At 43.0% G+C, this 21,952-nt stretch overlaps 1 protein-coding gene across 1 annotated transcript in view; it reads left to right on the plus strand.

Moving 5' to 3' along the window:
• Window positions 1-21,952, plus strand: part of ATAD2 (ATPase family AAA domain containing 2) — a 1,885,102-nt gene that overhangs the window by 684,288 nt on the left and 1,178,862 nt on the right. Inside the window, exon 8 of the mRNA XM_044066177.1 lies at window positions 4,151-4,265. Within this exon, the coding sequence (XP_043922112.1) occupies window positions 4,151-4,265 (115 nt within the window). The remainder of the gene's footprint in view (window positions 1-4,150; window positions 4,266-21,952) is intronic.

The raw sequence follows: 21,952 nt of genomic DNA on the forward strand, positions 1-21,952 counted from the left end.
TGGACATGATGACTTTTCTCCCCAAGAAATCCTAACAATTCAAAATTTTCACCCTATTCAAGTACTGGCCGTACTGGAATAAGGGTCTGGCCATGGATACCATCTTGGTGGCGACCGGTATAAAGAGGGAATTCTGAAGAGAGTTTCTCTCTGTCCCCCCAAATAGTGTCTTTTGGGCCTTAGACCGGCTAGAGAAGCTCTTATGCCTCAGAGATTTTCACTTTAAGAGCTCTCCACTACCTTTCCCACCTGATAAGGCTTCAGCATGAACTAGTGATTGAATTGTCTGGAAATGTTAAGATGCAGCAGTCTTCTGAGATTTAGAAGTTGCTGGAGACTCCTTTGTCCACTCTGCAGTCTACTTCTAATGTCTCCATGAGGTGCTTCTAATAAAGCTGATAGAGCTTCCCTAGTGGGATCACACCAACATCGCAATGCAAAGCCATGCTTGGATACAGTGGTGCAATTCTGCAGACTGCTTCAAGGTGTCCTTTAATGCCCCTTTCGATGGCTCCTTATTTGGGCCAAAGATTAAGGACACATTTACTAGAAGTGAGTAAGACTCTTGTGTCTGAGGATGCTACCCCTCAAGTGAAACTTTTGAATCAGAAGGGGGTCAAATGACTCTTCAGGAAATCACAGCAGTCTTCCCTGGGTGGTGCTCCTGTCCTGAGTGCTCTCTCTGTGATGGTGGGAAGACCATAATGGACGCCTCCCCCATTACAGGGGGCGGTATGCAGAACCAGGGCTTTTGTGGAGCTTTCTCTGAATGGCACTTCAGTGACCCTGAGGGGGTTTCCGGACTGTCCTGCTCTAGAGGCTGTCAGAGGTCATTTGGGTCTTCCTCCAGAGGCTTTGGAGACCATCCCCCTCAGATGCTTGGGTGTTGTCATGTCCAGGGTATAAACCATTCCATTTTTAGTGTTAGTTTCAGTCTCAAACATCTGCCAACATTCTACTCCATCAGAGACAGCAGGCAGCAGTGGAGATTCAGACGCTACTTACAAATAGTCATCCAAGAGGTCCCACCAGACCTACAAGGGTCCAAAGTCTACTCGCTGTTCTTTTTGATGCCAAAAAAAGAACAAGGACCTCAGGCTGATTTTGGAGTTGAGGAAATTGGTCTGTTTTACAAAAGGATTTAAAGTCCAGGTGGGCCACTTTGCTGTTGTCCATCCTTCCTCTGCTGAGGAAGGATGATTGGATTTGGTTGACAGACCTCTGAGACTCCTACCATCTTATCAAGATAGAAAGTCAATCCAGGAGGTCTGTGCACTTCCGGCTGGGGGCCAATTGATTACCAATTCAGAGCCCCGCCATTCAGTCTCACCATCACCCCCCCCCCCCCAAGGTATTTACAAAGTGCATGGCAGTGGTGACAACATGGGTCCAGCTGCAGGGATTTCAGATCTTTCCATACCTGGATGGTTGGTTTCTTACTGCCCCCACGAAATAGTCTCTAATTACAGTCAGGGATTCCTCACTCCAGTTGTGCGGCCATTTAAGGAGAACTGTCAGTGATCAGGGCTAGAGTCTACAACCTGTCCAGACATTGGAATTCTTAAGCTGCCACTTGGATACAGTCAACCAGATTTCCAAGCTCCCCAGCTCCAATTGCCCTTCGGTCCATGGCAGTCTTCGTGCTTGCTCATGCAGGACCGGCAGCTCATGCACTTTGAAACATCGGGGCAATTTGAAGCTTCCATAGGGTTTCATCCCCTTAGCACGAGGTACCCCATGAGGGCTGTGCAATGGATTCTTGTAATACAGTGGTCCTATTTAACTCGCCAAATGGATTTTCCCATTAGGCTGGCAAAGGTTTGTCATGATATGATTTAGTGGTCGTTAGTCGCCTTTGGTAATCAACATTTACAGTTCATTCTTCCCCTTCCATCAGCCATGGTCACTATGGATGCCCCACTTCTTGGTTGGGTGGGTGGACATTTTGAAGGGTTGATTGCTCAAGGGCCCTGGCCTTCCTCAGAGGCCAGTGTTCACATCAGTTCTATGGAGATGAGGGCTGTCCTTGTGCTGCAGGCCTTATAGGGTGTCCTGCCTAGCAGTGTGATTTCAATCTAGACAGATATGTCCGTTATCTGGTATCTGAACAAATTGGGGATGGTGGCACTTTATCTTTGTTGAAAGTCCATGGGAGTTTGGCAATGGGTGATCTCTTCTCAATGGTTTCTGACTGCAGTGCCTATCCTGGGCAGGTCCAACGTTCTGGTAGATAGTCTGAGCAAATATGAGAGTAGCATCTCTGTTGTTTTGGCACTGGGACACTCCATGTTGCAGACTTTTTGCTTGCTGCTCCAGCACCAAATACATCGGCTGTTATGCCTTAGTCCTTCCTTGGGGGCAGTCTTGCATAGATGCTCTTGTGTGTGTTTGCCCCCTGAATATCCAGTATACATATCCTCTAGTTCCCCTGATTACCAAATTTCTACTGAAGGCAGCCCATTGCTGAGCAGCAGTGATCCTCCTACCACCCCGCTGGCCTCATCAGGTGTGGTTCCCATTTCTCTGACCTCTCCCAAGATACCCTCTTTGGGTTCTGGATCCCACTCTGGATATGGTTTCTCATCAAGCTGGTCTGGATCCGCCCAACCTTCAGTCTATCAAGTTAACTGCATGGTTTCTTCAGTTCCCTTGGTAGCCCAAAATTCCAAGCTGTTTGACATTGTTGTGCATACTTGTTCCCAGAAGTTGTCTACTAGGAGTGTGTACACAAGTAAATGGAAGCACTTTGCAGTTTGGGCAGATTCTAGGGGATATTGATCTTTTTCCATTCCCTTAGAAATAGTTTGATTTTCTTAATGAATTGTTTGAAACACTGTTGAGTCATTCCATGATTTAAGGCGCAACTGGTGGTTGTCTCTAATCATCATATTGGCCGGAACAGTGTTTTTGTTCCCTTGGCAGCTGTGAAAGTTTCCAAATTGTTTTTTAAAAGCAGGGTTCTTTTCCACCTTCCCTTTTGGGATCCTGTCCTCTTGTGGGCTTTATCTTTCGTGTTGCTAGTCTTTGTAGGCCTTCCATTGGGTTAGGTCCAAAGTTGTTTTCCTGGAAGACACTTCCTAGTGGCTGTTACTTTGCCCAAGAAGGTGTCAGTTACAAACCCTGGCTGATATCCTTCCATGTTTGTTTTTTCATAAAGATAGGGTTTCCCTTTGTGCGAATCCTTTTCTTCCTAAGCTGGCTACTAAGAGTAATTTGAATCAGTCTCCATCTTGCCTGTATTTTCCCCCCTAATTTTTCAAACAATAGCAAATGTTTGCTGCAAAGTCGTTTAGAAAATCCAGTCAGTTGTTTACTTTTCAAAATCTAAATTGGGTAAGCCTGTGTGGTTAAATTATCCAAGTGGCTGTCAGACTGTTTGTTGTTTTTTTTTTTTTTGCTTATGCCTGAGAAGTAAGACTTTGTGTGAGAAACCTAAAGGTCACTCCACTAGAGCCATGGCAACCTCTGTGGCTTTTTTCTCTAGTTTCCTTGGATGATTTAGGCGCATCAGCGACTTGAGTGGGCTCTTGTCACCTCTGTGTCTCACTACAGGTTTAGACATCCAGTCTAAATTCAGGGCTACTTTTGGCTCCACAGTTTGCAGAATATCCTTTTGTAGAGCCTCCAGGGGTTTTCTGTGACTGGCTTTGTCCCCTAGGTTTAAGCCAAATGAGAAGACATCAGATAAGAAGTTTATGTACTTACTTTGTCTTCATTTGGTTCAAACCTCCCCCTTCCCACCTTTTTTGTTAAGAATCTCTTCTCCTAGGATGACTGAGTAGGTTTGGCTGGATTGCTCCTTTTTCTTAGAATCTCCCCCCCCCCCCACCACCACCTTTATGTAGGAATTGTACGTTGGTGTTAGATTGAGAGGGGGCAAACTTGATCTGAGATATCCTCTAGGTAGCTGGGAGGGAGTTGCAGGCAGGGGAGGCAGAGCTTGGCGAGTTGAAATCTTGTGAATTTGTCCGGTGTTCTGATAACCCGCAACTTGAAATAGCACAGATCTATCGCTATGCTTAGGATATATCTTTTGTTTTTAGAAATGCAAAAGTATTAACTGAAAAATGTATTTCTACTGTCTTGACTCTTGTCTTGGTGAAACAGAGAATTAATAATACTGCTTTTGTTTACATTTGTCTTTGAGCAGAACCCAGACACAAGAAACCCAGGTTTTACAGCGACTCCCCTTCCCCTGTGAGTCGAAGATATCGATTTGGATCTGCTGGACCAAGAAGTCCCTTTCGGAAAAGAAGGGTCAACCGGTATGCCAAATGTTTTGTTGATGTAAATGGTTTGTTGTGGTCTGTAATGGTTTACATGATATCTATAACTTCAGAATGATTTAATTGCCATTATTTGAAATGTAGTGTCACCCATTTATTTGAAGCATTCCTTATGCATGCTAGTCTTATTGACTTTTTATAATTTAATTACTTTCTTGAGTGGGCCATCGTATTTCATGACTTTTAAAGCCAGTCCACTAAGTCTGTAAAAGTAAATGTCTTATTTTTGAACTTCTGTGCCCTGCACCAGTTGTGGCAGTATAGAAGCTCATTATATGCTTTTTTTTTTTTTTTTTTTTTGCAAGCAACATCATTATTGCGTTATCATTAATGACATAATAAATTAGACATTTATATAAATGGAAACAAACCATACTGACCTATTTTCAGTTGCAAACATTGTACATGACTTATCTGTCCAGTCAGTGTCAAACATTACAGAGCTTATTCAAACCATGGTTTCTTTTAAACCTTGTTCCTCCTCCAAAACATTATTTTGCATGTATTGTTCCCACAATTCCCATTTTTTCCTCTCTAATTTTCTCATACCCTTTTCTAAATATCCTGTTTCCAGTTGTTTTATCTCCATTTTTTATATTCATTACTTTTAGTAGAAGTTGGTTTAGACTTCAATTTCCATGTTCTAGTAATTGCTTTTTTGCCAGCCTCCATAATTAGACACAGCAAGACCTTACTATTTGTAGGCAATTCAGATTCTGTATCACAGCTCAAAAAATAATTTCCTTAGTTATACCTATTTGCTCACCCAGTATTTGATAGAATAAGCCTGCATGGAATTTTTTTAAGTCTGCCAACTCCCTACACTCATATAAAATATGTTCGCAATTACCTCTTTCTTCTTATCACACCTCTAACATTTGCTGTCCACCTGAGGAAAATTCTTTGGCGTCTACTTGGGGTATAAAATACCTATGTAAACACATCCACACACAGATCCTAAATCTTCTAGACTTTGTTGCATATTTGGGAGACATACATATATCCCCCCATGTTTTTTTCTTTTTTAATTGCTTATCCAGTCCCACTTCCCAAACCTTTCTAATCCTTTCCGATTCTTTAAAAGCAGCATCTGTTCTAGATTCTACTAAAAACTCAATGTCCTTGTCCTTCTCTCAGGATCACCCTACTTTTCTGTTTGCCTATACTCTTGATATCAATCCTTGATAAGGGGGGGCAATCTCTATCCTGTAGTCCAAGTAAATTCTTTGCCTCTTCTCATTCTGTTACCTTTCCAGTTATATGCTCCCAGTACCTTGGTTCCTCTGCCAGTTTTTTCCCAATAAATTCCAGCCCCCTCTTACCTGTTGTCAGTATCCCTAACTGCAGTCATCCCTAGCGGCAGAATCTCCTTTCTCCATTTCCATGTTAGCTTAGTTCTTAGAATAATGTTTGCTACTTTAACCATACAGAATATTCATACTGTTATTCTTCTTGAGGATCTGTGTTAAAAATCCCACTCTCTCCTTGTTTAAGTTCCTCCCATTTCATTGTCATCCCTTTCCACTTGAATAATGGCTTTCTGCTTGTGCTGTGTATAGGAGTATTAACTGTGTACCTCTGAAATACCCCTTGAAATCAGGTAATCTCAAACCATGTTTTTCTGTTGGAAGAAGCCGCTTATCCAATTTTACTCTTCCTTGTCTTCCCCTCCCAGATAAAATCCTTCAGCTCTTTCATTGCTTTTCACGACTTCTCATCTGACTGATAAAAAAAAAAAAAAAAAAAAATTTAAGTGCTTGTATCTTGATATCCATATCTGTAAAACAGCTATTCCAGTCTCAGCTTTTTGTATTTTCTTTTGTTTAGTCTCTTCCCACATGTCCTTAGCTGCAACAACATAATCCTTTTTAATCCCTACTGCTAAGTACTTCATTTTATCACGTCCCCATAAATATGGGTATTGCTGAACCAGTCTGCGTGTGGGTACATAGTTTACAGCTATTTCTTTTGTTTTAGCTTCATTGATTGTGTATCCCAAAAAGACTTGAAACTTTCTCAAAATGTTCCACAACGCTGAAATGTCATTTCCTAGTTTTAGCAGGTATAAAATATCTGCAAGTAAAGCCAGCTAGCTATTCCTGCCTACCATCCCAGTTATATCTTTGAATTTTTCAGTCTCTTATTTTCTTTGCCAGTGGTTCTAAATATAATGCAAATAAAGGGAAAAGAGGACATCCCTCCTTGATGTTCATCGTGTTACACTGCTGCAGTCATTACACTTGGGTTATCCTGCCTTCAGGCGGTCCCGTAGTCAGCCAGAGTTCCAAAGTCTTGGTCCGGCATCGGTTGCTGTCACCTCTTCCCTGACGTCAGTGCACCAGGGGTATACAAGATGCATCCGATGCCATTTTCTTCAGTCTTTCTTGCCGTGCGGTGCCCGAAGCAGAAGCAGTTCGCAAGTGCCGGTCAGCCGACTCCTGAGATTTTCGAAGTCGAATTTCAGATCCGAAGTCTTCAATAAAGCTAAGTACCCCGTTGGGGAAACTTTTTTCTTGCCTCAGACCGATGTCAGAAAAAGTTAATAATTGTATTTCGTGTGGGAAGCAAATACCTCATAAGGACTTCCACTCTTACTGTATTCCATGCCTAGACCCTGATCACGACGTCACTAGTTGTCGGTTTTGTGCTAGATTTATCAAACGCACTATAAAAAGACGTTTTGATTTTGCTTTACACTACTTTGGCTGAAGGTTCAATTATACTATGCCGTCGGATCAACCAACAACCGCAATTCTGAAAAAACGCAAAGATAAGGATAAAGAAAGGCATCTGAGGTCCAAAACCGATGATGAAACCTCTTCTAGGCCAATCGCCGGTTCTCAGTGAGGTGCTTTCGCAGCCCCTGACACCCGCTACCTTAGAGCCACATGCCATCTCCGACTCCCACGTGGAGACAACTAGGCCTCTGGAAACTCAAGGTATTGGGCCTACGGAAACTAATCCCTCAGATGGGTCCGGAGCCGCTGAGCAGGCATCTGCTTCTGAGGGTGTTTTCAGACCTTCACAACTTACCATTAAAGCAACAGCCAAGACAAAAGTACCATTAAAGACAAAGAAGCAAGTACAGCATTCTCCTGGACAGTCTTCCGGCCATTTTAAGCATCTGTTTCTTAGGCATGAAGACCTCATTACTCTAATCAGGGGTTCCCACCCCCCTCCTGAGAAAAGGCCTAGGCTGGATACAGACTGATTTCTCTGATCAGGTTTCCATTTCCTGTGATTCATCTTCAGACTAGGGATACTCTCTACCTCCCTATGAGGACTCTGATGCTGAAGAATCTATCCCTTCAGCCTCTCCTTCTGAGGATTATTCTTTTGGGGAAACTTTACATACCATGAGGGAGCATTTCCATTGGGAAAGTCATGATTATTCAGAATCCAAGAAAAGGCTCAGGGATTTCCTTTTATTGCCTCAGCACAGGCCCCTGGCTATTCCGCCTGTGCTAGATATTGTGGATGATGTGTTCTCTGAATCCAGCTTATCTCCTGATTCTTTGCCCCCTGCACCAGCTAAGCCAGATAGGTATTATAGAATCCCTGACTCTCAAGTTTTTTTATAAAAACCCTTCTGCGGATCCAGAAACTATTTCCCAGGGCCCAAAAGGGGTTAAGGCTTCCATTGCAAAAAATCCAGTACCCTCTTGACAGAGATTTCAGAGCTTTGGATAGATGGGGGAAGAAAGTTTACACTTCTGCAACTTTAGCAGTAAGGGCTTTAAATTGCCAGTTTCACATGCTTAAGTACCAACAATATTTAATGGCTCAGTTAAAACAGAAAATGCTTGCAAGCTCAGAAGCTCCTGACTGTAAAGAAATGCAGGATTTATTGCATGCAGTTGAACAGGTGGGAAAACATACTCTGCATTGTGGTTTTTGATTCTTTAGAGGCCTCTTGTAGAGCCGCAGTTACAGGTTCTGTGATTCAAAGACATGCTTGGTTAAAATAACAGAGTTTACCTGATCATGTTAAGGCAAAATTATTGGATGCTCCTTTACAGCATGATACCTTGTTTGGTGTTAAGGCAGAAGAGGTGTTAAAGAAAATGGAGGATAAAGCTAAATCCATGCAAACAGTCAAGGATTTCTTACAGGTACAGCCACCTCGATTTAGCAGAAATTGGCCTGCAAAGAATTGGTCCTTTCCAGTGTCATACAGGTCACAGAGAGGCGCAGATACAGATGCCCAAGAGGCATATCTCAACCCCAAGGCTGTAACAGACAACGACAATGGGGCACCTCAACCCCAAAAGGAGGTGAGGATAAGTCTCAACCTTACAGGACACAGTCCCAATGACTTCCCCCTTCGTACGCCAAGCACGTCCGTTTTGGCAGCCCCCTTAGGGGGAAAACTAGCACTAAGCTGAGGAATGTCAGACCTGCCACAAAATCAATGGGCAGAGGCACAAAAACAAATTTCAGCCCTCATGGACATGAGAGCTATTCAAAAGGTACCACAACAGGAACAAGGACAAGGATTTTACTCAAGACTCTTCCTGGTCCCCAGAAAGGACAAGACCTGGAGGCCCATACTAGACCTTTCAATTCTAAATACTTACCTGGATATTCCGAAATTCAAAATGTTGGCGTTACAGCAGCTTCTACCCATGCTGGGCAAGAAGGCTTGTCTTGTTACTCTGGACCTCAAAGAGGCATACCTGCATGTCCCTTTCAGACAAAATTGCAGAAGATACCTCAGATTCAAAGCTGGTACAATGCACTACCATTTCTCTGCACTGCCCTTTGGCTTATCTACTGCGCCCAGGGTCTTTACAAAGTGCCTGCCACCAGTAATTGCATTTTGCAGACAAAAAGGAATTCATATATATCCATACCTGGACGACTGCCTCATTCAAGCAGAGACAAAGGACATTCTTCTACAGCATCTGGCGTTTGTAAAAAGGTTGCGAATTTCTCTAGGGTACACAGTAAACGAAAAGAAGTCAAAACTAGTGCCCTCACAACAGATTATATTCCTGGGTGCCAGCTTAAATACAACGGCCCAGATGGCTTATCTCACGCCAGACAAACAAGTTCAACTAACTCAATATTTTCAGTTAATGGCAAAAAAGTCCCATCTCCCTGCAAGAAAAATTCTGCAGGCCCTGGGATTCATGGCATCCTGCATACTACTAATACCATATGCCAGACTGCATATGAGGAAATTACAATGGTACCTAAAAAGTGTTTGGACTCAACACTCTCACAGTTTGGAAGCAGTAATACCAATGATTCCCTGCCTACAACAGGAGTTTCGATGGTGGGCACAGGCATGTCACCTAAACAAGGGTCAGCCTTTTACCCTACCCACAGCCAAACAGATGCTTCGGATTATGCCTGGGGAGCACACGTGGCAGGAAAATGCATTCAGGTCCAGTGGACCACAGACCAGATGCATCTTCGCATCAGTCAAAAAGAGATGTTGGCTGTTCAAAATGCCCCAACAGCTTTCAAGGACTTTCTGCATCCATTACAATTATTAAAGACAGACAATACCACAGTAATGTGGTACATAAACAAACAAGGGGGCACTCATTCTTACCCCTATGCAGGCAAGCCATGACCTTGTGGAACACAGCTCTAACGTATCAAGTTCATCTGCAAGCACAATTCCTGCCAGGAAAGAAAAATACTCTGGCAGACGATCTCAGCAGAAATATTATGGAACCTCACGAATGGAAATTGAATCCACAAATCTTCAGCATGGTAACGCAAAAATGGGGATGCCCAGACATAGATCTTTTTGCCTCCCCACTGAATTGCCAACTATAAAAATTCTGCACAAGGACTTATCACACACAAGCATGGAAAGTGAATGCTCTCTCGTTCAGGTGGAAAAGCCTAAAGGTTTATGCCTTCCACCACTGCCTCTCCTCTCAAAGGTACTCCTAAAAGCCAGACAAGAAAAAACACAGATGATCCTGATTTCTCCAGACTGGCCACGGCAGCACTGGTATCCAATCTTAAAGAACTTAGCTCAAGGCCCACCATGGATTTTGCCTCAAATTCCACACCTTCTGACTCAACAAAACAATCAGATCCTGCACGGCCAGCTCAAAACTCTCAAACCTGGCTGCATGGCAGATTCATTAGTAACAGGCAACACCCCTCTCTAAAGCTGTTATGGATGTCATTTTGGAGGCCATGAGGCCTAGCACCAGGAAAGCTTACACAGAAAAATGGAAGAGATTCTGCACCTGGAACCAGGCTCAAAGCCTTGACCCTCTTGTCCCAAACATTCCTCAGATTTTACAATACTTAACTGAGATGCTGGACAGAGGCCTATTCTCATCAGTTAAGATCCACGGCTCTGCCATTTCAACACGGATCCTCCTTTATTCTCTCATCCGTTGCTAAAGCAGTACCTCAGAGGGGCTAAAAACATAACACCGCCCCGGAGAGCACCAACACCAACTTGGGACCTCAATTTTGTTTTGGAAAAAACTGACCCTGCCACCTTTTGAGCCAGCCAATACAGCCGATCTAAAATTTTTATCATGGAAAACAGCTCTGCTCCTGGCAGTAACTTCAGCACGAAGAGTCTCAGGGCTACAGGCATTAATGGCAGTGGAACCTTTTATAATTTTTCATCAGGACATGGTTTCTTTAAGGACAAACCCTACCTTTATGCCAAAGGTAGTATCTAGTGTGGCTCTTAACCAAACCATCTATTTGCCAAGTTTTTATCCAAACCCCCCAGAATAAAGGGGAGAAACTTCTGCACTCTTTGGACATACACAGGCAACTACGCTTCTACTTGGACAAAACAAAAGCTTTCAGGAAAACTGAGCAACTGTTTGTAGCATATGCTGCAGGATCACAGGGCAAGGCTATCTCAAAGCAGACTTTATCCAAACGGATAGGACACTGTATTCATTACTGCTACACACAGCATGGAAAATCAGTCCCTAATAACATCAGGCCACATTCCACCAGGGCAACAGCCACTTCAGCAGCCTTTCTCAGAGGAGTACCTACCAAGGAAGTTTTGGAGGCTGCAACTTGGAGTTCAGTGCACACCTTTACCAAGCATTACCACTTGCCTCTTTGCTCTAAATCCAGAGCAGGATTTGCCACTGCAGTTCTGCAGGGCCTCATAGCCAGTCCAAACTCTTTATAGACCAGCCACCCTACCTTAGCTTTGGGATTCTACCCAAGTGTAATGACTGCAGCAGTGTAACATGATGAACATAGTACAGTTTTGTACCTACCATAAATGTAGATGTTAGAGTGTTCAAACTGCTGCAGTCCAGGTTACCCTCCCTCCATCCCCTCTGAACTAGCTGGACTTATCTATACCTTTCTGTCCTATACTACCTTTGTGGTGTATTTGCTTGTAACTGAAGGTATTGATTTTATTTTCTATGTATATTTTTTACTAGCGATATGTATTGCCTACCTACTTGGGGGCACCTGACATCTGGGGCAAGAAAAACTGAAGAAAATGGCGTCGGATGCATCTTAATACCCCTGGCGCACTGACATCTGGGAAGAGGCGACAGCAACCGACGCCGGACCAAGACTTTGGAACTCTGACGGACTACGGGGCCGCCTAACAGCAGGATAACCCAAGTGTAATGACTGCAGCAGTGTGAACACTCGAACATCTACATTTATAGTAGGTACAAAACTGTACTGTTCCTCTGCTCAAACAGATATTATCAGAGAGGAATCCACTCGCTTTAATTTTCACCTCCAATCCCTCATATATCCTCCTAATCAGCTTTATAATTTTATCAGTGAATGCAAATGCTTCCATTGCCCTGCTCATAAAATCCAAGCTTATGCTGTCCAAAGTTTTTTTTTTTTCGTTTTTTTTTTCTGTATGCAACCCACCAACAATGGTATTTTCTTACATTCTGCTTCCCTCTGAATTATTGTACTGTTAATGATGTCAGATGTTTGCCCCTCCCCCTCCAAACCACAGTGATATCTATCAATTTTGGCATCACCTTTGCCATGCTAGACCTAACCATTTTGATATAGTTTAGAATTGAAATGAGCCTATATGAATCTAGATCTGATGGGTCTTTTGCCATCTTTAGGTATTGCAAGCACCACAACTTTCTACCATAATGTTGGTACTTTTCCTCTTGATATACTGTTGAACAAAACCTTTCAGATCTTTATCAGGTTTTTCTCTACTTTATACAGATTCATAACATTTCCAAAATATTTCTACGTCTACAGGATCTCTGGTTATCTTCCTTGTTATAGTCTCTATCAGCTTTCTGAAAACGTTTCTACTTTGTTGCCTGAGTCGTTTTGCTAAAAGTTTTTGTGATCTGGAGTTATCAAAAAACAGTAGCTTAACAGCAGTCTTTCTAAACTCGTGTATTATCAAGGTAATCCCTTATTTTCTATTTAGCATTCTGCAATTGGCCTTCTGTTCTGGGAGATTCTCCCTCTTCTGCAATACTTTAACCTTTTTCAGTCCCTCTAAATAATTCTTGTCACTACTAAACCATCTCTCTCTCTTTTTTCCACCCTATTTCTATCTTCTGTAATAACTCTCAAATAATTTCCACCACCCATTCCTTGAACGACTGTCTTTTCAACAGATAGCTGAGAAAGCACCAATGTGTTATTTTTATTTTATTAGGTTCATAGGTAGGTACTAGGCTATCTGCCCAAGGGCATTTATAAGCCTAGCCAGAGTGTCAGCTTTCAACTCCCCATTGATTAATTAACTGATCCTCTGTCAAGCAGAGCCAATGAAGTGATTCCAGGCGTGTATTTTCTGTTACCCATCCACTCGTCAAGGTTTCTCTTGAAGAGGGTTAGTGAGGGACTCTGCCTGATGTAGTTTGGAATTTTGGTCCAAAGCATGGGGGAGTCTGTGACAGGAATCTATCCCTCCAACATGTTCTATTTATTGTTGTGGCGAGGTTTAGCTTACTGGAGCGCGTGGCTCGCAGTGACTTAGATTTCTTTAGGTGGAGCATGTCCATCAATTCTGAGTTGGACATGGCTTTGTAAGTCAGGTAGAGATCACCTTTGAGTAAGTGATATGCCACTGAGTACAGCCGGAGTTTTTTCAGTCGGGCTGCATAGGACATATGTTTGAGGCCATTAATCCTGCTGTGAGGTACGTTTGTGGTCTTTTCCAGCTGTTGGAAGTGTCTTGTGAAAGTACATCCCAAATGGGGCATTGCACTCTATGATGGGTCTAATGAGTTACAAGTAGAGGAGCACTATAACCTCTTTATTTCTAGATGCGAACCCTTTAAGTTTTTAGATTGGCCACATAGAAGGATTTCCTAACTACTTTGCCAATATGATTTTCAAAGGAGAGATTACTATCTACCTGGGTCCCCAGATCTCTTATTACTTCTTCTGTATTAAGGGGGCTGCCTCCTATGTGGTAATTTGTGGGTGTTTTGTTTTTCCCAAATGGGATGACTATGCATTTTTTGGCATTTAGCTCGAGGCCATGACTTTGACACCAGATGTCCGTCTCAGTAAGGCCCTTTTGGAGGATGTCCATGTCAGCTGAAGAGTCAGTTATGGCTCCCAGTTTGCAGTCATCGGTGAACTTGGTTAGCCATAGTCTTCCTGTGTTTGCCTGTACTTCTGAGAAGTATATGCCGAACAGTAGGGGTCCCAGGACCGAGCCTTGCGCGACACCACTTGTGACTGATTTAGAGTCTGACCTGGAGCCCCCTCTTCTTACCGTGTGAGTTCTGTCTGTAAGCCAGTTGCCAACCCATATCATGACGTAGGGGTTTATGTTCAGGCTGGTGAGTTTTTCTGTAATACCTTGGTGGGGAATGGTGTTGAAAGCCTTGGTGAGGTCAAGGTAGGCTGTGTGAACCACCTTTCCCTCGTCTATGGTCTTGGTGACTGTCTCGAAGTCAACCAGGTTTAGTAGGCATGATCTGCCTTTGACAAAACCGAACTGGGTTGGGTCAAGAGTTTGGAGGTTCCCAATGTCTTTGTTGATGAGTTCCTTGATGATGCGCTCCATAGCCTTGCAGACCAAGCTAGTCAGGCTTATGGGGCGATAGTTAACGGGGTCAGTTGTGGCCCCTCCTTTGTGGAGAGGAATAAACGTTGTTGTGCACCATTCTGTGGGCACGTAGCCTGTAGAGAGGCTGAGGTTAAACAGCGTGTGTAGGTGGGGAGTTCGTTCTGTAGTACGTGCAAGACGCAGCCTGCGACATCATCTGGTCCCATTGACGCTGTGTTTTTGGCTTTTGAAAGGGCTGTTTTCACCTATGCGTCTGATTTGTGGGACACTACACTTTTCCGGTATTATTGTGGGCCCTTTTGGAGGTGAGAGGGGGTGAAGTTTGCACTGAATCTGTCTGCCAGGTTGTTGGCAATATCAGTAGGTTCAGTATATTTTGTGCTATTTTGCACTAGTTCAGTGCATATCTGCGAGTTGCCACTTAGACTCTTAACATAGCTAAAAAAGGCTTTGTGGTTATCTTTTGAATCATTGGCTATTTTTCTTTCGAAGTTAGCCTTGGATGATTTCATGAGGGACCTTAGTTTTTTACTGATAACTGATCAGGGATATTTTTCCTTCTTGAGATTTGTATTTTTTGCTGAACTAGTTTCCTCCTCCTGTTGTATAGCCTGTTTATGGCAGGGGTCCACCAAACTGGTTTCCTTGGCTTAGAGGAGTGAGTCTTGATTTTGCTAGGGATGGCACAATCCATGCATCTTTGTAGGTGCTCATAGACTGCATTTGTAAAGGTTTCTGCATCTTGGGCAGCGTTCTCCTTTAGCATGGGGGCTGTGAAACTTACCATCTCTGTCTTAAGTAAGGTGAAGTTTGCTTTATAAAAGTTTTTTACTGTGGTTTCCTTAGTTGGGGTGGTGGTGGGGTAAGGACATCCAGAGTGATTAGTTTATGGTCTGATCTAACCAGTGACTGGTTGACCTCTGGTGTGGAACACCTGTCGCCCATGTTGGTGATGACCAGGTCCAATATGTTTTCACCTCTTGTAGGGGAGTTTACCAGCTGATTCAGGGTGTTTGAGTTGATGAATTCCAGGATGCAGTGGGCCTGGGAGTTTGTACTTTAGTAGTTTTCCCAGTGAATGGTAGGGTAATTGAAAACGCTCAATGTCAGGGTGTTCGGTAGGACCATCATGTTTTCCAGTGTCTCCAGAAAGGTGGAGTGGTGGTCCTAGGTCATGGAGGGTGACTGTAGCAGGCCACAATTTGCATTGCAGATTTGTCTGATGTTAGTTGCACATGGATGATCTCAGAGGTATCATTCTGCGCCACTAACCTGGAGGTGTAAGTATCCTTGATGAATATGGATACACCCCCTCCTTTTATGTTTTTGTCCGTGTTCTGTGGCCGAAACGTGTGGTATGAGTTGTAGCCCGATAGTGCTGGGATGCTCTCTGGAGCCTTGAACCAGGTTTCAGTTACTACACAGATGTCGACATTCTCCATACTGAGGAGTGCTTCGAGCGTGTGCATTTTTAGATTTAAACTCCTGGTGTTGAGTAGCATAACCCTCAGTTTTTTGTTAATTGTGCTGTTTACGGTGGTGGGTTTGACTTTTATCTTGCATTTTTATTGAATTTCTCTCCCATGAACAGGTGAGAAAGCGCTAGTCTTATTTTTGTTTCATTACCCTGCATTTTTATTTTACTTATTTGAGTGTGATTTGTAATAGTTATTAGATGTGATGATTTGTAATAATTATTAGATGGACATGTTCTTGTGAAAGCCTAGCGCAGTTTTTGTATCTTGGGGAATATGTAAATTCACCTTTTCCATGCCAAAGATTTTCATAAATTTCTTCAGACTTCTACCCATCTCTTGTATTTTCCCTTGAAGCTCATAGTATGTTGTACTTGGAACACAGTTTCTGCATTAGGAGTAGATTAGTGGATGAAACTCATCTTGGGGGGCACAGACTATGTCTAGCTAGTTGTTTATAAGACTTGTGTGTAATTTGCAGTGTACGTAGGCTGTCGTATATATTGAGCAGCTGATGTTTTATGGTTGTCTTTATCTGTAATTTAACTCTTTCTGTTGATAGCTGTACTATAGTGTGTAGGTTTACTGTTGGTATTTCATCCAAGATGCCATGGTTTTCTCTGGTCAAAATGTTTTCTACTCTTTAACTCAATCTTGATAATAAACATATAAAGAAAAAAATATTTAAATACTACTATTGCCGATATGTAGTTCTGCATTCTGCTGCATTTCATTTTAAATTATCCTTTAAAACTGTATTGATTTTTGATGTTCATCTTATGTCCGCGATTTGAGGAGGCAGTCAGTGAGGAGATGAATGGCAAGCATTTAAGGCATTTACAGTCTTAACCAATGAGTAGCTTGTTTTGCTACTGATTTCCACCTACAGAAAGTTACTGCAAAGCAAGTATGAAGGCATATAGTGGTGGTCTATCATAGATGAGAAACAAAAGCAATGAGTGATGATCAATGTAATGGGTCAACCTAAGACACCAGGGAAGGACCATCTGTAGTTGCACTTCACGTTTTATCGAAGCAGTAATTATAGTGTAGTTCAAAATGGTTAATACCATTTTAATGGGTGTTTAGATGTGTGCTTCTGGTGAAAAAGGAATAATTGAAAGATTTATTTCTGCAATTTGACTCTTGATAAGAATGAATGCTGATATCCTAGTTCATTGAAGAGAAGAACATATACCCCTTTCCCATTATGTAAAAGGTTAACAAGATGGCAGAGTATGAAGGAAGGCCTTGGCTATTTGGAATAATCGCATCAGTGCAGTAGCCCTCATTTTGAAGTGGAGCAGATTACTAAAATGTTTACCACTGGGTTGTGTGATGGTCAGGTGTGCTGTAATGCATAATTGTGTCTCTCAATCATTAGCTGAGGTCATTACTCTTGTAATGTTGCCTTGGCCCAAAGTGCTACAACCTCATTGTTAATTTTACACACTGGAGGCACAGGGCACTGTGGAGAAGCCTTTCTACAGTGTGTGCATGTAGGGGTTGCCTCCTGACCAGAAGCATTTTGGGTAATTTTTGAAAGCATTGTCTGCTTTTCGGAAAAAAAATAGCTTTGCTAGATGTTCAAAGTGGTTAACATTATTACTTTTGAAGGTTGTAGTCTTGTGCAGAAAATCAAAACGCAACCTATGTGTTAGTGGTCAGAGTTCCCATCTTCACATGTTCACTTTTAAATTACTGAGTCAGAGCTGCTGTCTGCTTGTGTACTTATAGTAATTTTTGAGCATTGCCTTATTGCCTGATCCTTAAGAAGTAATCATGGCTTTAGAATGCTGTTTCATCCAAGGCATTTTCCAGATGCCATTTATAGCAAATGTGCTTTTGTCTAAAGCATGGGTAAAGCAAACTGGAATAACGTATCTTGCATCAAAGATGGCAGTTTTTTTTTTTTGCAGTAACTGTGGTGAGGGGGTCAATTCCCTATTGTTGTGCAAGTGTGATGATACTGTATGTAAGTAAGGCTTAAAAAAGAAGTGTTTATTTGCTAATAGAACAGGATTAAATAAAATGAGATATCTGATGTCATTTTTGTCCGTCTTTCATCCAGTGGGTTTGGATCCAACCATCAGATTGATTTGGCCACTTTCTAGAGATTCTAGGGTGTGAATCTTGCACTCCTCTTACCCATAATGTCCCTGACCATCAAAATACTGCCACTCTTCAAGACTGCGTATTCTTGAGTTCCATTGGGGTTGAGTAACTTTCGTTATTAGCCTAACATTAAATATTCTCTTCTTACATTTGTACGTTAGTTTTTTGGCAACTCTTTTATATACCATTCTGGTAGCTTATTCTTCCCTATACTGGGAAGTATATTTCTTATCTACCATTGTTGGTAGTTCTGTTTCCTCTTCTCGCTACAATCTGGAGCATTTCTCCTCGGGCCTCCGCTGAAAACAGGCTCTGTGGAACCTAGTCGGACATTCCCGGTCAACAAATGTTAAATAAATAATAAAATAATAAATAATATATATTAAAAAAAAAAAAAAAAGTCTCTCTCCCTTTTGTGTCCTTTGCTTTAAGGCTGATAAACCCACCAGTTTTAAGAAATGCACTTCCTGTGGGTATAAGATTCCTAATTCTGGTGTCTACAGGGATTGTGTTTATTGTTTAGGCCCAGTACATTTAGATAATTCCTGTGATATTTGTGCTGCCTTCAGTACTAGAGCCCTAAGCGATTGCAGGAATAAGATTATTTTAAAAGGACACCGCCCTGCTTTTGCTTCCTCCTCAGATAATTCTACAGGGGTTTAAACTTCCTTTTAGAAAGTCAAGGAGCCTAAGGAGCACCGTAAGCACTCTCCTACCCAGACTCGTACTCTGATGTCTTCATCCAACCCCCCCCCCCCCAAAAGGTCTCAAAATTATCGGATCCAAAGTCTTTTGACCTGAAACAATGTACGATTCCATCCACTCTGCTCCGTGTTCCCAGGTTCTCCCGAACTGGTGTCTCCAAGGCTGAGGACTCCCTTTCTACTAGAAACTCACAAGAAGTCCTGTAGGTCACCCTCCAGATTTTCTTCTATTAGGTCCTCTTGTAGTCTTTCTGAAATGCAGGTGTATAGGTTGATGAAATTTCTCTGGACACGGATCCAGATGGGGGTTTTGCCAACTCTTTCTCTCACTGGATCCAAGAGCAGTAAACCTGTTTTTCTACCTGTTAGTAATCCTTTTCTGATCACCCGTTAAAGAGACCATGGATCCAGCAGGTTCCGGAATCGGCACATCAGATCAGAGAGTTCTTCTTAGTTTGACTGTGACAATTTCCTTAACCCAGTTGTCTCAGACTCTGTTGGAGCATGATGATTCTTGGAGCCGAAGCCTCTGCGTCTTGTCTGAGTGGTTGACTTCAACTCCGAAACTTTCGGAAGAGTCACTTCCTCTGAAAGCCTCAGAGCTTGATGGCTCTTATCTGATTCCTCCCTTGGAGCAGAGGGTAGGGGAGACTTTGGGGTTATTTACTCAGTGTTTCAGCTCTAGAAGGATTGTTCTTGGTCTCTCCAGGTCCCACTTTCTTTGTGGTGGTGGAGAGGGTCTTCTCTCAGCCAAGATTAGTGTCGACTTCAGTTTTCGGATCCGTACCCTGTTCCTTCTCTGGATCCTGTATCTCTGAGCCTTCACATCTTACACCAGAGGGACAACTAGTCCAGAAGAGCTTCCAAACATCTCCTTTTATGGAGCACCCTATCTCTTCCAATACCTTCTCGGAATATCCCTCTGAGGAGGTCCCTTGTAAGAGAAATGCGCAAGCGGAGACGCTTGGCTTCATCATGAGAATCCCTCACAGAAAACTCCGACTTTGAGGAGGAATGGTCCCCTAGATCTCCACCAGAAGATGTCTCATTTGGAGACATTCTAGAGATCATTTGCCATAAAGGTGGTTGATCTGACCAAACCCCTTCCCAGGAGCAAGCAATCAGTCTTTTTAAAACCTTTGGGTGTGGCCCATCTACATCTTTGTTGCAATCCCCCCTTGTCTTTTGCAGGACATGGAAGGAACTGGACTCCATGGAATCCATCCCAAAATGCCTGGATAAAATACTAAGTACCCTGACACACAAACAGCACTGGACACAAGGTATTCCTGTAGATGCCATGGTTGTTGTGACAGCCATTAAGAGGGAGGTTGCGGAACAGAGCTCCATTGTCCATACCTCTAACAGGAAGTCTAGAGCTTTGGACAGATTTGGGAAGCAGGTCTGTGTGTCAGCGACTTTTCCATTGCATTCACTAAATTATCTGGCGTAATTTACCAGATTATAGAGAAAATTAATAAAGGAACTTTATAATTCTGTCCCAGGGTCCATGTTTGCAGAGGAACAAAGTCTTTTCCTTGCGAATGGCCACCCTACAGTCCATTTCAAACATATCCATGAGGTTAATCTTGCACACTGCAGAGGGTACCTCAAGGGCACCTGATTCAGACATAGCCATAAGGAGACATGCTTGGATGTGGTTATGCAATTTTGTGGAACCATTTAAGGTGTCATTCATCAATGCTTCTTTGGTGGATTGTTTTTGTATGGCCCAACAATGAAAGAGAGACTCTCCTGGAGTGAACAGGACAGAAAGAACTTGTCTGCTGTTGGAATTCGTTTTTTTACCCCACAGAGACTCTTTTCTATGAACCAGTATGGTGGTAAAAAATGTGGTTCAAGAAGTCTCTATGTCCTTTCCTGGAGTCATATGGAGGATTCTCCCCCAAGAGGCAGTGGGAGAAATGATTTTATAATGGTAGACATCACCTGCATGGCAGAGGGGGGGGGGGGGGGGGAGTCTGCAGAATCAAGGATCTTGAGATTCTTTCTCTGATAGGTCCTTCCAGCATTCCTGAAAGGTTTCCCGACAGTGTCCCTCTCTGGAGGCAGGTGGGGGTAGGCGTGCTTATTCTTGCACCAAGATGCTTGAATAGCCATTACAAATGACTTTTAGGTGCAAAGAATCATATCCAGAGGATATTTAATTTCCTGTTTACAATTTCCCGTGAAAACAAAGAAAATTCTCTCCGATTGTTCCACCCAATCAGAGGGAGCTAGCAGTTCAAGAAATTGCAGTGTTGCTAGGCAAGAGTCATAAAAGAGCTCCCCCAGACCAAACAGGATCCGTAATTTACTCAAGGGTCTTTATAGTGCCAAAAAAGGCAGGGGACCCGAGGCCAGTTTTGGACCTAACTTATCTGAACCAATCCGTAAAGAACTCCAATTTCCGGATGGTCATGCTCCAGTCCTTTCTACCTCTTCAGAAGGATGACTGGATATGGTCACTGTATCTTCAAAATGCGTATTATCACATCAAAATGAACAGATGCTTGCGAAGGTATCTGCACTTCAGCTGAGAGCCAGCCATTACCAGTTCAGAGTCCTGCCCTTTGTTCTCACAACAGCCTCCAAGGTGTTTACCAAATGCATGGCAGTGGTAGCAGCTCACCTGAGGCTGATTAGATTCAGAGTGTTTCCCTATTTAGGCTGGCTCCTGACCGTACCAACCAGGCATCTACTAATAAAAGCTAGAGATTATCTACTCCACTTAGCACTTTCACTAGGAGTAACCATCAGCATGCACAAATCTTATTTACAACCAGTCCAAGTAATAGATTTCATAAGGGCTCACTTGGACACAGTCTGTTGTCTAGCTTCTATGCCTCGGAACAGAATTCTTACATTGAGCATTTACATCAGGCAAGTTCCTTCCCTTCCAAAGCCCCCTGCAAGATTGATCCTCAAAGCATATAGGTTTGATGGCTGCCACTGGAATTTTGTTTCTCATAGGCCAGTTACACATGAGACTTCTGCAATGGACTCTAGGGGTGCAGTGGTCCTTTTATCGCTGTCCCTTGTGGCACCCCATAAACTTATCCTGAGTGCCCAGAAATTCGGTCCTTTTGTGGGTCCACTCCGGGGAGATTGAGCGAGGTCGTCCTTTTAGCCTTCCTCCCCCTCAGCACCACGCTGACCACAGACACATCACAGTTGGGGTGGGGATGACATTTCTCATGGTGGACTGTTCAAGGCACATGGTTATTACAAGAGACTAATCTGCATATTGTTGTCCTAGAGATGATTGGTGCTTCTAGCTTGCAGGCCTTTCAGAGCTTCCTCTTTCTAGGGACTATTGCAGTACAAAAAGACAACATGTCAGTAGTGTGGTACATCGACAAACAGTGGAAACCAGATCATACC

The sequence above is a fragment of the Protopterus annectens genome, chromosome 3.part1 (genome assembly GCF_019279795.1).
Source record: "Protopterus annectens isolate FY-2018-M chromosome 3.part1, PAN1.0, whole genome shotgun sequence".
NCBI lineage: Eukaryota > Metazoa > Chordata > Ceratodontiformes > Protopteridae > Protopterus > Protopterus annectens.